Genomic DNA, 15,874 nt, shown 5'->3' with positions numbered 1-15,874 from the left:
ACAGACGATATCTCCTCCTCGCCACTTATTTCTTCATAAAACATGTGGACAATGTCAGCACTAAGCGTTGAGCCTAACAGGATTTCGCGCTTTTCGGCTACACGCTCATATCTCCGCTTGCGCATGTCGAAAACGCACAAAACGAAGTGAAATCAGGTGGTCGCTCACGATAGCCATGCGAGACAAGGCAGAACGGGCGTGCGACTGCATGGCAAAGCAGGGCAGGAGACAACTCACAACTGATATCCCTTGTACGTGGACCAATCGAGAGCTTATTTCCTCATGACCTCGCGTGAACAGACTGCTGGCGTGACGAATTGTGCCGGAAAGACGGCAGACACCAGGAGAGAATAACGCGCTTGCTCTTTGTATTTTGAGAGATTGCTTAGGGCCCTTTAAGTGACGCGTTCCTTTTGGGAAAGCAGCAAGGAATGACAGAAGACCACGGTATGCAAGGCGGGACATCCACACTTGTTTTTATTCTTGGTTCTTACACCATAGAATTCACATCTTTCAATCAAAAGGCAAACAACAATTGCGATACTTATGTACAGCATGAATTAGAAGACATGTCATGAAGCGTGATTTGAATTGAGTCATCCTACAGGACAAATCGCACACGTTATACAAACCCCTGTTTTGCAGATATCTTGCTTGACTTCTATAGCGCACTGTGTTCCTCGTGAGGAAAGCGGGCTTGCACGGTTTTTAGGTCCGTTAGTTAACATTTTCTTTGCTTCTTCGTTATGCGTAGTCACGCCACTAGGCCTGTGGCTAAAATGAGTGCAAATGAAAACTATGGAAACGTGATTTTACGCGCCCATTATATAATCGTATCTATTTCAGAGACCGGCTCTGCGATGGTTTCTCTAACGCATTCATCCTACATAGGCCAGGATTACCACAACTTTCTCCTCGTAAAAAACTCTTGGTCACTGACACATGTATTAGTCATCACCTGGTCCACTGTCACAAGTGGCTGATAACCACGCTTATGCGAGCTTTTTCAGGCATTTTCATTTTATTTTTTATTACAGGCGCTCATTCAGTTCGCTGAGAAAAATTAATCTCGCAAAATCGGAGGCTTACTTTCGCCTTCCAGAGTTTGGTGCTTAATTTCAAGGGGAGAGAACGGCCTCATTTCAGTGAACATTGGCGTCGACGCTCATTATATGTACAAAAATTGCTCCAGTTTTCCTCCTCGTGATCACGTCAAAATTCAGTAATGAGACCTCTCATTAAAATTTTTCTTAAGCATACAGGAGCCATTTGGGCTGTGATTGTTGAATTAGTGCTGGCGGATGATAGATTGGGTGAGACAACTGCCAGCGGCCGCTCGACAAAAAAAAAAAAAAAGAAATGGGAAGATAAGTTTTCTTTATCAGCTTCCTTTCGCTATACAACCGCTACCACTTATGTTCCGCCATCGTGTCAACTCGACTTTCTGTCGCATCGAATCGGTTTTCACGATCACCATGCCGCTGTAATCGCGGCCGCGTTATGTATACCAGATGTTTGCCGACTGATGCGGATGCCCGATGATAATGCATATTTTGGCCTTGATTACTGTGGTGCTTGATACATAAATGCGACGGTGTCTGGAATTGCTTCCGTGTGATTGCTTCCTGATGCACGACTATTTGTTTATTATTTGTTACATACCTACAGCGCCAAATCGCGCCATTAGAGCGAAGACGTCAGATAAAAGCCTGACAAGACTGGCCTGGTAATGCGGATGCGGCGAAAGGAAGCACCATACATCGTGCTCGTTAAGCAAACCGACCGTGCAACGTGATGCCCTGTGGATCTGATGCTCCATGTGGATTCCTGTGGATCTGATGCCCTGTGGTGTGACACGGCACCTATATGCTGATGGACGCGCCGAAGCAGACAGTTGTCATGAGCGCTGACCCACCGGAACTGCGTTCGTACATTAACCTTCAATTAAAAGCGAACTAGGTTCACTCTTAAACCCAGCGTCATGTTCAAAAACAAAACGATTCCCCCAACTAACAAATGCATCCTGGCCGTCCATAAATCCGTCCTCAGATGCAGAAGCTCGAATACATTCAGCACCACGCGCCTTTTTTTTTTTTTTTCCTACCAACTAAATGGCTCCTGTTTTTCACACACCTTTATGCAAGACCATGTTCGTTTATTTACAAGCCTAAGCGCACGATGAAACGTATGCGCTAACAGAGAGCACGATGAATAAGTTTTCAAAGACAAGCAATTTCTCTCGTGCGTGCACACCGTACACATAGTCTACAATCGGCCATTGAACTCAGCCTACTGCTCAGAAAATGAGATCATCCTACAAAACAGGGGTCAATGAGACATGCTCTGCAAAAGCCAAATATCACGTTCGGTGGCCCCAGGCTCCCGAAAAGGGGGGCCCTCAGACACAGATAGGGCCACACATTTCTATAATGACACGATTCACTTGCCTACGCACACACGACAATTGCACAGTTTCGCACACTTCGTAGGCGGCGTGAAAGAACAAAAATGCTTTTGGTTCCACATTGTGCGCAGCGAAAAGCCCTTCTCGCGTTAGAAAACATTGTAGGCTTCCCCATAAATGACATCACTTGGACCGCCGTCGCATATCTTCGCTTCGTCACTCAAAAAAAAAATAATAATAATAAAAAGCGTTCGCGCACGGAGACATTCAGTCTTAAAAAAAAAATAGGGGCAAGTAAATAAGTTACAGAAATAAAAGTCTTCATTTATATATATAATATATATATTTCATTCCAAACAGCAGACATTTCTTATGTACACAGTTTTACATTTAAATACCAGTTATCTCCTCGACGAAAAGAACGGGGGGGGGGGGGGGCATTTCAGAGAAACGCCAGGTGCCTAAAGCTTAACGCGGCTGGTGGGTGTCAGGCAGAGTACGCAAGCATACACGCACAAATCACATCGAACAGATCAGCGCTGTGCGCTGTCCGGCCCAGCCACCGCCGGTCCGCTCTGTGGTGGCCGCATATAACCAGGTCGAAAGACAAGAGGCAGCAGCGCGCCGCAGACGTTATACGAGCTCATGGCTTGTCGCCGCCGCTGATAGCGCGCCGTCTCCGGGGGGCAACACACGAGGGCGCAACTCTCCTTCGGTTCGCTGTGCTTACGTGCGCAGCGTTCCGGATGAACCCCTTCCGTTTCTCACTGCGATACGCTTGGACAAGACAGATGCGACTCTCCGAGAGCTTTGTTCTTGCGCACGGTTTTTTTTTTGCGCTTATCACGAGCGAAGTTCGTTTCCCGCTTCCTCTCGAACTCGGTAGCCTTACTCGCTTTCGCTTAGTTGTTTCCCGAGGACCTAATGCCAACTCGCTTAATTAGACCCCGGCAGCAGCCGACCTTGCTTCCAAACGGCCTGCGAGGCCGAGCGTCGCGCTCGCCGGAGACATTTGGGGATATGAGCGGCCACGACGTGTTTGGTGAAACGCCCCGCGTTGGAGCACAAGAGCCGCGTCGTTGTCGGACTGTGACGAGCCGTGAAGGTACCTTCGCAGAAAGAACGCGTTTGATCGTGTATGTACAAGGGCGGGGAGGCGGAGGGCAGCCGAGACCGCCATATCATGTTTGACACTCGCCCAAACCGAGCGAGGGAACTATAGAAACTGAAAACTTTCTTTTTTTGTCTGTCCCACTTTTCGTAAGCATTACGTTTATACATTCCTCCCCTTGGCAGCTCATGTTGGCCAACTACAAAAGGTAAGAATTCTAGTCCGCGAAATAAAAGATTATACGGAATATAATTTGTTCTGCCTCGTGCCTCAAATAAATATAAATAAGACAATTTAAAAGGTATGAGTCATGAATTAATTGTTCTGTCTGCTCTAAGCACAGGAATATTGTTCTCTCAACTCTAAGCCGGCTGAGCGAAGAACGCTGCTGCTGCCTAAAGAACCCGTGTGCGCTAATTCCTGCTTCATTTGAAACAAAATGAAACAAGAAATGATGCCCTCCCAGACGCCTTTACATCAGACGCGCATTTCTTTTGTTCGGTGAACATTGCACAATTCCAAAGAGCACAAATACATTCGTGTCCGAGGACAGTCCACGTTTGTCGTCATAGTCCGAGAGGAAACTGCAGCGGGGGGCACACAAAGCGCGCACGTCGTTTGCCGTTGGTGCAGCGGTAGTCGGAGGTCGCCAGAGGTGGACACGGCGGCAGCGGAGCGCGTCGACGGTCTCCGGAACGACCGCAGCCCTTTCGTCTCTCGGGGCGCTGTCCGTGATCGGCGCACCCGTTCGCACAGTCTATAAATAATGGCCGCAGCCGATAAATAGGCCGTCGTTACGAGCGGAAGCCACCCGGTGGGGAAGTGGGCGCCGCGTCGCTGGCGTCTGGCGTAGTGGCCGGCGATCCCGCGGCCGACGGGCTGTCCTTCTTCGGGTACACGTAGGGCGCATAGCGGTACAGTCCGAGTGAGTGAAGCGTCTCAGTGTGCGACGCCGCGGGCCGCATCATGGGCGGGAACAGCGCGCCGCCCGCAGCCGCCGCCGCAGCGGCCGCGGCTGCTGCTCCGCCGCTCAGCACCGAGGCCAGGTGCGGCGGCAGAGCCGCGCCGGCGGCAGCCGCCGCCCACTGGGACCACAGCTGGGCCGGTATGCCCGCAGGCGGAGGTGCGCGCACGCCCAGGGCGTACAGCGATGGCTGCGCGTACAGTTCCATGCCGGGCGGCTTCCACAGGAGCGACGCTCGCGCCACGGCCGCGGCCGCCGACGGTGGCCCCAGGCCTCCCAGCAGCCCCTTCTCGTGCAGGTAGGCCGCCGTCTCGGGGTCGCCGCCGTTCTCCAGGAAGGTGCGCAGGGGCGTACGCGCGAACGGGTGATCCGTGATCAGCGACTCCATGGTCTCCCTGCGAGCGAAGTTGGCACCGTTATCCTGAGCCAGCTCACTCGAGCACTCTATGGAGCACGAGACTGGCACAACGAGTACCTTATGGACCACGCAGAACACTCGCCATGCAGCTTTTTTTTTAGACCGTAAAGCCAAGAATATTAAATTATCGTCTCCAGCACACTAAATTAACAAAAATGAATTCACGCGGGACTGCCTGACTGAGTGTATTCGCATGGATACTGAGCATGACGTGACTCGCAGAACCACGATATGGACCTACATGTTTGTGTTGGTGAATTACATAAATAACCATGTGCGCAGTCTGAAACAATTAAGCTATTTGCTCTGTCGTGAAAATGTACCTTGAGTAATGAAATGTTTGAGTAACGAAATTCCTCAGTGCCAGCCTCGAAGAAGACAAGACCGCTTGTCGAAACGTCGGCTCGAGCACCCATACCCCCTGTTTACGGATTTTTTCACCGCAAGCTTCCATCTTCTACTTCCTGCCGTTTTTTGAAATGTTTGTGGGGAGCACGAAGCAGAGAACATGAGCGCACACACGGCGTCCGTGGCTAGAACAGTCACCTAGAACTTTTCTATAGGCGCAGTACCTCAAAACGCGTCTCGCTCGATTAGCATGCTTCTTTTAAACGTGGATCTTGCGTGTATTCCAAATCAGTACGCTACCTTCATGGACAAAAATACCAGTTCCATCCGCGTTGCCATAAATACGACTCCCTGTTTTCCTTCACCGTTTCCTTTCAACCAATACTATGTTTGTCTGCCCATTTTATCAGAATTACTGTTCCTGATCATTCGTAGCCGTTTGTTTTCCTTCTTAATACGAAGCAAACGGTATGGCTGCAAACATATTGGCGTATTATTCTGCTTCGCAAACAGTCTTCAACCGTCCAAGAATGGTGTTTTTTGCATCATAAGTTGATTCTTTAGTGTGTACCTAAAGTGTGCATTTGGTTCCTTACTGAGTACCTAAACCTAGCTACTAGGGCTTTTTTGTGCATATCGTCCTCATCGATATGAGGTCGGGATCGAATCCTCGACCTCGAACTCAGCAGCGCGACCCTGAGGAGTGTTTCAGCACACAGAAACGCAAAAACACCGGTTTACGTGTTTGTTTAAGCAACGACACAACATCCGGGACGTCCTTAGACAGCACTATACATGAATACCGCCTGTATCTCACAAGTGGTATCGAAGCGACAGTATAGGCGAGTTCCCATCAACAAAACTGACAATGATGGAACCGGCAGGATCGATTGAAAAATCATCAACACGTGTTTCGACAAGCTGTCGACTAGGTGAGCGCCGAGCAGACCCGCGCCGTGCTCGCGCACCCGGTTCAACGAACGCGCTAGTTGACAAACGGCCAAACGTGCCACGCAGTCCGGGCGGCGAAAGTTTAGGCGCACGGTGCCTTTGGAATTCCTCAGGGGTGAGCGGCGGGAAAAGACGCACCGCCGGTATAGGGTCCCCCCGCGTTTTGCTGTCAGCGGTCGCCAGCGAACGCCGCTATCAAACGGACGGCTCCTCGGCCGCACGTCTATATACGGGGGAGGCGGCCTCGGCAAATGCCGCTTGTAATCTCAACAACTAGCGTTTATCGGACGGCGCATCTACACTACATCTCGGGGAACTTTTAAGTTGTATCCCTGTGTGGAAAGTGGCTCAGCCGTAGCCGCCCCTCTAAAAACACGAAACTGAGAGGAGGCGAGCCCCCGAAGGAGAGGCATATAAATTGGAACAGATGCGGCCTTTGCCCTCTCCCTTTTTATAGGATCACGTGCGTGTCCTTCGAAGGCACGTCAACGCGTAGTTGACGATTCCGCGGCCTGCCCAAGACCGAGGCGGAATACCGTGATTTATTTTACAGCGGCCTTCGAGCACGGCGACACGCAGCGCCCGCGCGCGCACGCGGCGCGGACGGCCGTAGGCAGCGCCCTCGTGCGAGCCACAGCGCAGGGCGAGCAGCGTACAACTGCGCGATCGCCCTCCGGGGGCGCGCTTCACGGCCCTGCGGCACGACCTATCTTTTTTTTTTTTTCCCCGGGCCCATGCGCATGCTTCTGCAGCAGCGCGTTTAGTCGACATTTCGTGCGCTTCACCGACCTGCGCAGCGGGTAGCCCAAAACAACAACGTTGCGGCCAAGGCTCGCAAGGTCTCGTTGGTCATTCCGCTCTCTGTATTTTTAGCTGTCGGCCTATCCGAAACACTGTACAAGCTTGGGACGCAACACGCCTTCGGTCACATCGATTGCACGGCGCTTCCTCTAACTACCCTTTGTATACGTTAGCGAGCACCTTTCAATGGACTCTGTAAGCGTTGAATTTAAGAAGTACACGCAAAGAAAGCAAGTTTTTACTCTCATTACTTTCAATGAAAAGAGTATAAGCGAGAACCTTACCTTTCAAGTTCTGTAAGCCGCGACGAATCTCTGAACCCTTTCGCAAAGGGGTTGCTGTCTATCTTTAATTTCGTTATCTGAAAAAGATAAAAGAAAAAAGTTTGTTTACCAATAGATACGAACAAATCATCTGGTGATGCATGTACAAAAGAGAGTGATGAGAGGTATAAACCATTTATACACCGTTTAAGGATTAATGCAGTCAGCCGCGTCATAATGTAACACATTAACTTCGTTTTACATTTGTCACTTCAGGTAGCCTGTTAGCGTAAATCTAAACTTTACGAGTTAATTGATCCTCTAACGAAACAAATAAATGAAGAGCGACTCTTCTGACAGCTCCACGTGCGGTCGTTGGGGAGAGGGTGCCAAGTGTAGACTCACCAGTTGATTTTGGTACGCCGTGACAGCTGTGAAGACCGTCTCGGGAAACACGTACGTTCGAAACTGTTCAGCTTCGAGATCGTTAACGGGAACATTCGGGGCGTTATGCCGTCGTTTGACCAGATGTATACGGGGTTGATACTTGTGCATGGAGTTCAGGACAATCTGGAAAGATATATATAAAAATAGCACGGTTAGCGCAGGTTATCCATAAGCCGACGCGGCCGCATTCGATGCGGGCAAAATGCAAAAAAAAAAAAAAAAGAAAGAAAAGAAAAAAAGAAAGAAAAACCGTTCGTGTACTTGTAGTTTAGGTGACAGAGAGAGAGCTTTTTATTAAAAGCAGAATGGTCAACCAGCGTGCATTCGCCTACTTGCATGGTGCAAGGAGAGGGGAGAAAAATGCCCGAGTGTGGGCAGAAAGGTAGGTTAAAAAAATAAGAATAAAATGCAGATCTTGTAATAGCTGTTCTAGGCAATGAATTGACAGTAATTAAAACTTGAACAGAATGTAATTAAAACAGTGCCAGATGTCTTTAACGTGCAAAAATAGAGGGCTCTGAGAAGGCAACTTGGCGTGGTGATTTCGGCTGATTTCAACAACCTTGTCCGATAGCAGCTGTAAGCTTTTGTTTTGCTGCTGCTCACTTCACTCGTAATTACTGTTTCTTTTTTTTTTTTTTAATTGGGGCACCGCAAAAGAGCCCGACAAAATTTCACCTTGCGCAAGACGATCTTGAATATCACTGTTATTTCATTGCACAATTTCTTGATGAAAAAAAGCACATGGGTCATACAGTCGCATCCTCTCCTCCCCCTTCCACCCCCCTTTCTTTTCTTTTCACTTGAAGAATTCAGGTCACCGTTAAACAGAGTAGAGGAATCCTATCTTTCTCGTACGTTTAAAAGCAATGTAGCATACTCACTCACTCACTCACTCACTCACTCACTCACTCACTCACTCACTCACTCACTCACTCACTCACTCACTCACTCACTCACTCACTCACTCAATTATAGTTAACAAAGTAGTAAATCAATTCAACGCGGCAGTTGTTTCGTCTCAACTTGTCAGCCTTCTGGCGCTAATAAAGAAACGTCATTACGATTCATGGAAACGTTTCCTTTCCTCTCGGCTTTACGTAACATTATAGGCGGTAATTAGTGTGTCCCGCTGCACCGTACCCCGTCTATGTACTTGCTAAATGCATTTGCCCTTATCATGTACATGTCCATTATACATATACGCGTTCTGACAGAAGGCTGACAACGGTGAAATGTCAGCAAAGACTGTAAGTATATTCCTTTTAACTCGTTTAAACAACTGTCCATTTCGCGCACACCGAACGTGTGCTTCGCTCAGACGTGAAAGGAAAAACGAAAGAAAAAGTAGTGAGAGGAGAACTTGGCGACACACATCCCGGCTATACAGAGTCACGCGTAACGCGGTAGGTAGGTGGCGGCCGAAGTCGGCGTATGACTCACACCCAGGCAACGTGCAGCGGACGCCCTTCACTCGTCAGCGTCTCTAGGGCTACCTGTCGTGCTTTCGCCTCGAGCGCAGCGCAACCTTAATATGCGTGCGTTGTCAGTATGGCAAAATATTAGCCGACCGACAGATTGCCACCCACAGAGACGGGTTTGCGATCTATATATGTCTAGCTAAGGGCTAAACGCGAAAGAAATATCCTATGTACCTCACTATACAGTACCATTTTAACAGCTGAGCTGTTTAATCCGACCATTAGTCGGTGCAGAGCGAACAGAAAACTATCATCATCATGAACCGGCACGCGCTCTCTTCGTCCTCTTCTTCATCTTCTGCTTCGCTCCCAAAACACGTGCGCCGTTTTGTCCGGCGTGGGACGCAATAACTCTGATGGGCGACAGAACGACTACAGAGGGAGAGAAAGAAAGCGATAGAAAGACAGAAATAGAGAGAAAGAGGGGATGAAAGACAGAAAAAGATGGAAAGATATACAAAGAAACAGACATTGAAAAGAGAGAGAAGAAAGAGATGGAAAGAAAGAGGAAGCGAGAAGTAGAGAGAGAGACGGAAGAAGAAAGGGAAAGAAAGATAGAAAGAGCGAGAAAGAGAAAGAAATAGATAGAGCGAAAAAGACAGAAATAAACAGAGCCAAAAAAATAGATAAATAGAAAGAGGAAGAAGAAAAAAGAGAAACAAGGCAGGCCGCCCAGCTACGCACTTCCTTCAGGCTTGGCACCACTAGAGCGAAGCTGCCTTAATTTTTTTACGAATGCTTGCAGACAGCAACTGTGCTATATCGCACCAACCGAGTCAGTCATCAAGGCGCACGCTTCTCACACAGAGACATGTTGACGATCTCAAATTCGAACATTTTGCCGGAGGCAAGTCCTTATACCGCTCCTAATAACGAGGGAGAAATATTTCGCGTGCGAATCGTAGGTTGGAGGACGAAGAGCTACTCCACCAGAGAAGCGGAAGTGTCAAGGTGACCGGCCGTCAGCGAGTCTATCTTTTTTTTTCTTTTTTTCGTGAGAAATGGAAGCCTGCAGAGGTGCTCACAGTGTCACGTACATACAGCGCAGACGTATACACCGCGTCCCCGATAACCAACTGGGCTCTTTAGAAACGTTAAACCTCACGATATTCAACATCTGTGAAAGAGCCTTGTCGACGTGCTGTTTGCGGTTTAGCTTTATCCGCATCATACACATAGTAGAGGAAGGCACGTGATCATGATAATCAAGGGAGTACCGGAGACGTGTTACCTTGGTGTATGTGCCACAGAAATTGGTCAAATGTACTACGGCGGAGAAATATGTGTTATGGGAGCGAAGCAGAAGAGGAAGCAGAACACGGCAATGAAGAAGAGAGCGCGGGCCGGTTCATGATCATGACAGTCTCCTATCTACGACACACGGCCAACCTCGAGCGTAACAGCCCTGCTGTTAAAAAATGGCAATTTCTGCACCTACATACCAGAAAAAAAAACAAAAAGAAAAAAAAGGAAAGAAAAGTTGTTTGTCACATGAAACCTCCTGAAAATGTTTTTAAAACCAAGAACCTTAAGCAAAGTTAAATTCAGCAATGTTCCTGTTCAAACATCTATACCTGCAGTAAGTGGGCGTTATCGCTTACTCGCTGTTTGAATTATTTTATGCCTCTCGTATTTGCGAAATAAATTGTACGGCTGAGTCTGAATTTCGGTGTTGGATACAGGAACAATACAGCGCATTTGTTATGCATAATGTATTCTGACAGAAGTACTGATCATTCTATTTCAATTATTTGCATTTGCAGTTTGTTCATAGGAACTAGACGATGGAGTTTTTGTGTTCAAGAAAATAACAGTTTAGCTCAATACGCAAAAATCATGCGTCAGACAGATGTGACGAAAAGAAGAAAAGCGTGCAAGATTATTATAGAAACATTTCGGCAGTTATAAAATTCTTTTACTGGACGTTGAATTCATTAAATGAATGAAAAAAAAAACACATGTCGAAGTGCGCTTCTCAATGTTTCTTTGATTGCGTATGATAACGTATATGCAGCCAACTTTTGATGTAAGGCTGTTGTTCCTATTCCTCTTCCCCAGCGTGCCAAAGAAACGCTTTTTTTTTGTCATTTCAAAGTGAGAGGCGTCAATCGACGATATTAATTTCAAACAAGTGTTGATCAAATTTCTATTTGATTACCATACCCGTAATTAACTTTTTTTTTTTGCTTTCTCTCACATGTTTCTTTGAATCGGTCAGTGCACTTTTATCGTACGCAATATATACGTTTCCATGTACGGCGGCGTTGTGAGTAAACAAGAAAATAATCGAGAATTTCAGACAGCGTTGCTATATTGCCCCACTGAGGCGACGACGTAAATGACCACATTCGATGCTGCAGAGCACACTCGGTCGCTAATGGAAACATTACAACGGCGCCACTGAATCCATTCGAAAGGCCGTTACACCTTAGGTAACACGTCGCATTAGTTGAGAGCACACGGTACACTGCCCACGTCGGATCCGTACAGCCGTAAGCAGTAGGAATGAAAAGGCTTCAGCGGCTGCAGCAAGTGGCGCTCTTTTCAGCACACAACGCCCTTGCCAAAATTACTTAGCGAGCAAGAAGGAATAATAGGAAATGCATGGCCAACGCGAGCAAGACGTCGGTGCGGTCTGCACGGTTATACAACCTGAGTCCACCGCATTCGGTGCAGCCACGCGTCGCGCCACGGCGGCTGGCATGTCGCGGGAGAAGAACATGCGAGCGGTGTCCGAGCGCGGCATTCCGCGCCTTGGGACCAGGGCGAGCCGCGGTCGACCCCCTTGTGGCACGCGCTCTGTTATGCTGGGTAATTGTTCTCCGAACAGGCTCCCCGCCGAGAGGGCCGGGTGTGCAGTCGACACGGTGCGCGTGTCCCATGACTCGCCAAGAACTGAGCCCAACGCGCGCGCACATCCATTTTCGTCAAAGTCGCCCCCTCGTGACAGCTTGTTGTTCGCCGGTGCGTCGTCTGTATCATCTTCGGATATGTCACAGCGAGGCGGACTCGGGAATATGCATGCTCCGTCACGGCCCCGTTCGTCCCCTCACCCTTGCCAGTTTTCTGGGGCTGTCAGAGAGTCGGCCAGGCGGCGTTTCAATGACCCTGGGATAATAGGTTTCGTGGCAGGCGCTTATAAATATGCAAACCGCGAATTACACAGCGCGGTCTGGTTCGGGCGAGACTTCCTCGCGTGACGCGAGTATTATGTACCGTTTCGCGCGCGCTCGCGCTCGCCCCCAGCTCGCTTCGCAAAACCCCAGGAGTGGACGCTCCGAGTGGAATTCCGCGCGAGCATTTCTGTCCAAAGTCATTACGTGCCGCGATCTGCTTAAGTGCGCCCGCTAATCTGCCCTGCCTAGCGCTCCCCTGTATACGGGCGCCATGCTGGTCCCAGCTACTCGGCCGCGCTGTTGTCGCAGACCGAGCAGGACCCATCAAAGTATACCGATCACCCCCGACTGTCGCTCGGACAACCGTCTCGTGCCCCGCGCACACCTCGCCGAAATTCTACGTCAACCGCGTGCACTTCGGACTGCTCTTCGAAGTGATCTACAGGCATGTGTTTAGGTTGTTTCAAGGCGCTGCACAGGTCATCGCATATACAGTCACAGTCTTGAGTACAGTACACATGTCAGTTGACAGTGTAGTGGAACTTGACCAGGGGTTCAGCTGCACGCTATACCAGTGTGCATGAAGTACTGTATTTATTTTTTTCCCCTTTCGCTCATATGATACTTTTCATTGTCCACCGTGTCTTTATCCATACTTTATCTAGTGTGTGTGTCGTTAAGTATATAAATTGTTTTCTTTTGCTTTAACAGTTCTAATCGATCATACAGCCTCAGACCATACAGACGTAAAATGTAGCAGTAGAGAGCAAATTTTACACCTCCTTGTCACCGCCCATTTAATCTTATCTATATTGAAAGATAACAGTGGTGCCTGTCGGTCGTTTAGGTTTCTTTCGTTTTTCTTTCTTTTTTTAATTAGTTCATGGTTCACTAGGCATAAGCTGAAGCCTCCAATGCTTCTCATCGTGACTAAATCATGTCTGCTCATTCGTATTTTGGACGGAAATTGTCTATATAAGTGAAGTAAGTTGTCGCAAAAAAAAAAAAGCTAATTTAACGCATTTAGATAACAAGCTCAGGTTATGCTGCCTGGACATTTTGTTGTCGATCTGTCTTGCAGTATCCCTTAAAAATTCGCCCATACACCTGACCACGCAGCGCCACACCGACTGGTAAGATTTCTCACTTTCATTTTCGCAAATATCTACAAAGGCTGCGCAGCTGCTTTAATTCTCCACCAGAAACTCGGAACAATACTGATCAAGAAAGAAGTCAGGCAGAGATACACATTCTCTCCAATGCTATTCAAAGCGTGCTTTGAAAAAACAAATATTCGAACTATTAGGCTGAGAAAGACTAGGCGTGTGAATCGACGGCGAATATTTCAGCTACCTATGGTTTACACATGACACTTTCAATGTCGCAGATGACCTCAACTAACAAAGTATAAGGGTAAGCTTGAAGATTAATATGGCAGAAGATAAAAGTAGTGTCCAGAAGTGTGACAATGAAAAAATCGCGGTTGGCAGTCGGCTTCTCGAATCTGAACAAGAGGATACGTTGGCCAAATATTGACAGGGGACCCGGAATCATGAGAAGGCAATTTACAAAAGTATAAAAATTAATTAGAGCACATATATGTTACAGGTATTACCAAATCGTGACCGGCAGCTTACCGCTATCCTTAAAAATAAAGGCACGCAATTATTTGCATTCTACCGGTACTGTACATATAGGGCGAAAACTTGGAGCTTAACAAAGCAATTTCAGAAGTTAACGGCCGCTCAGCGAACTCTGGCACGAAAAACTGTTATAGGAGCAACACTGAGAGGCACGAAGACAGCGGTGTAGATTCAAGAGCAGACTGGGGTATCCGATGCGTTTACTGACATTACGAGGAAAAAAGTGAGCTCAGCAGACGATGTATGCGTATAGGGTCTATTATGACATGGGACAAATTGGGTACAGAAGCAAAGGCAGAGAATAAGGTGTTGAGATTAAATTATGGAGTTTGCAGGCTTAATATGGAATCAGCTCGCACAAAACGAAAGTATTTGGAGATCTTTTGGAGGGGCCTTCGCCCTGCAGTGAACATAAATACGATGATGATGATGATTTAACCGATACATAAATCATTTAGAGGTAGCAGCATTAAAATGTAAAGAGGTCAATACACAGAACGCGACAGACGGCAAGGAGAGGACTGTATACAGTGGAAGCGTGCCCGATGCCCTTCATCACGCCTATACACGCGTGTATGACAGTATAGGCATTCACTGCAGCAGCGAAAGAGAGAAAAAGCCACTCACGTGTCCCTGCTTGTCCATCTCGTTGTTTGTGAGCTTGACCTTCTCGAAGGAGACGACCTGCTTCCGCAGCTGGTCCCCCGTGAAGGGACAGTCCGGATGCGCGTAGAGGCGCGCCGGCGACGGAGGGTCCGCCTTGCCGGCCACCAGCCACGAGGACCGGTGGTACGCGTACCGGTACCGCTTGTTGTCCACAGGAACGATGTCCAGGAGCACAATGTACCGAGCGTCGGGCTGCACCCCGGAGAAGGAAACTCGTACGGTAGGGAACATCCTCCTGCGGCATTAGATAAATTGCGCATACATTGTATATATAGAGGGTACTCGAAGGTGATCAACCTAGCTATAGTAACAAAGTTTCTGAATACGGGATCGGTGCTCGCCGCTTGTGTCTGAAGGCGAGCGGGTTCATGATTGTGTTGCGCCGAGTATTACACTGGATCTTTTTTTTTATATATAACTCGGCGCAACGAGATCGAGAACGTGCATCAACCTCTTTCATTCCTTTACCGAGCGGATACGCAACCTCTCGACTCCAGACTGAATGAGTAAACTGCGAGGAAATCGAACTATTGCGCGCGGTTTCCAATTGTTTCGAAAATTCGGGAAATCAGCATTACACTGCACGCGCTCCACCATAACGGACGTGATGGGGGACATGAATTAACGTGTTCACGTTGAATCAGTTAGCTCAGCTGTATCGCGATTGGCGCAGTGCGACGAAGTTCGCAGGATATATTCTGGTGAAAAGGCGCGGTTATTTAGTACTGAGTTTTGCGTACGTTTGAGACTGTTAGAAAGAAGCCGAAAAATCAGTAGGTTATAAGGTTTCGCGGTTGTTCAAGAAAATGGTTCCTTGCTGTCATGCTTGAATTTCGCATACGTGGTAAACAAGTCGAGGCACCCACCGCACGCTTTCCATCTGATATCTTATACCATCTCCATTTATTTTCTCTTTTTGTTTACTTTATTCACGAAGTAAACATATCATCATGGTCGACCCCGTATTAATTCGTATAATGTAGACGCATGCCGCCCATCCGAAGGGCTACGCGAATGCCCATGTGATACATCGTATCGATATGTTCACTAATCACTCGTCAGCCGGCTATTAAGCTTCAAAACGTTCGAGAAGCAGATATTTATTGTTGTTCTCCCACTTAATTGTCAAAGGCGCACCAAGAAACCAGAAACGAAAGAAATAAAAACAAAATCCTGATGGTCTATATACTTCGAAAACAGCGGCACACTCGTCCTAAAAAAGAGCGTGCGTCAATAGAGACGAGGTACATCGAACGCCACC

General features: G+C 48.0%; 1 protein-coding gene across 1 annotated transcript in view; it reads right to left on the bottom strand.

Annotated features, from left to right (window-relative positions):
- Positions 1-450: 450 nt before the first annotated feature.
- The window catches only part of LOC119378876 (T-box transcription factor TBX20), a 113,499-nt gene continuing 98,075 nt past the window's right edge, over positions 451-15,874 (bottom strand). The window contains exons 3-6 of the mRNA XM_037647928.2: positions 14,575-14,848; positions 7,666-7,830; positions 7,282-7,358; positions 451-4,874 (exon numbers count right to left, since the gene is read on the bottom strand). Coding sequence (XP_037503856.1) covers positions 4,310-4,874; positions 7,282-7,358; positions 7,666-7,830; positions 14,575-14,848 — 1,081 coding nt within the window. The 3' untranslated portion in view covers positions 451-4,309. The remainder of the gene's footprint in view (positions 4,875-7,281; positions 7,359-7,665; positions 7,831-14,574; positions 14,849-15,874) is intronic.

This window comes from Rhipicephalus sanguineus, chromosome 1, assembly GCF_013339695.2.
Source record: "Rhipicephalus sanguineus isolate Rsan-2018 chromosome 1, BIME_Rsan_1.4, whole genome shotgun sequence".
NCBI lineage: Eukaryota > Metazoa > Arthropoda > Arachnida > Ixodida > Ixodidae > Rhipicephalus > Rhipicephalus sanguineus.
The sequence above is the reverse complement of the archived record's forward strand: the minus strand, read 5'-3'. Positions and strand labels throughout refer to the sequence as shown.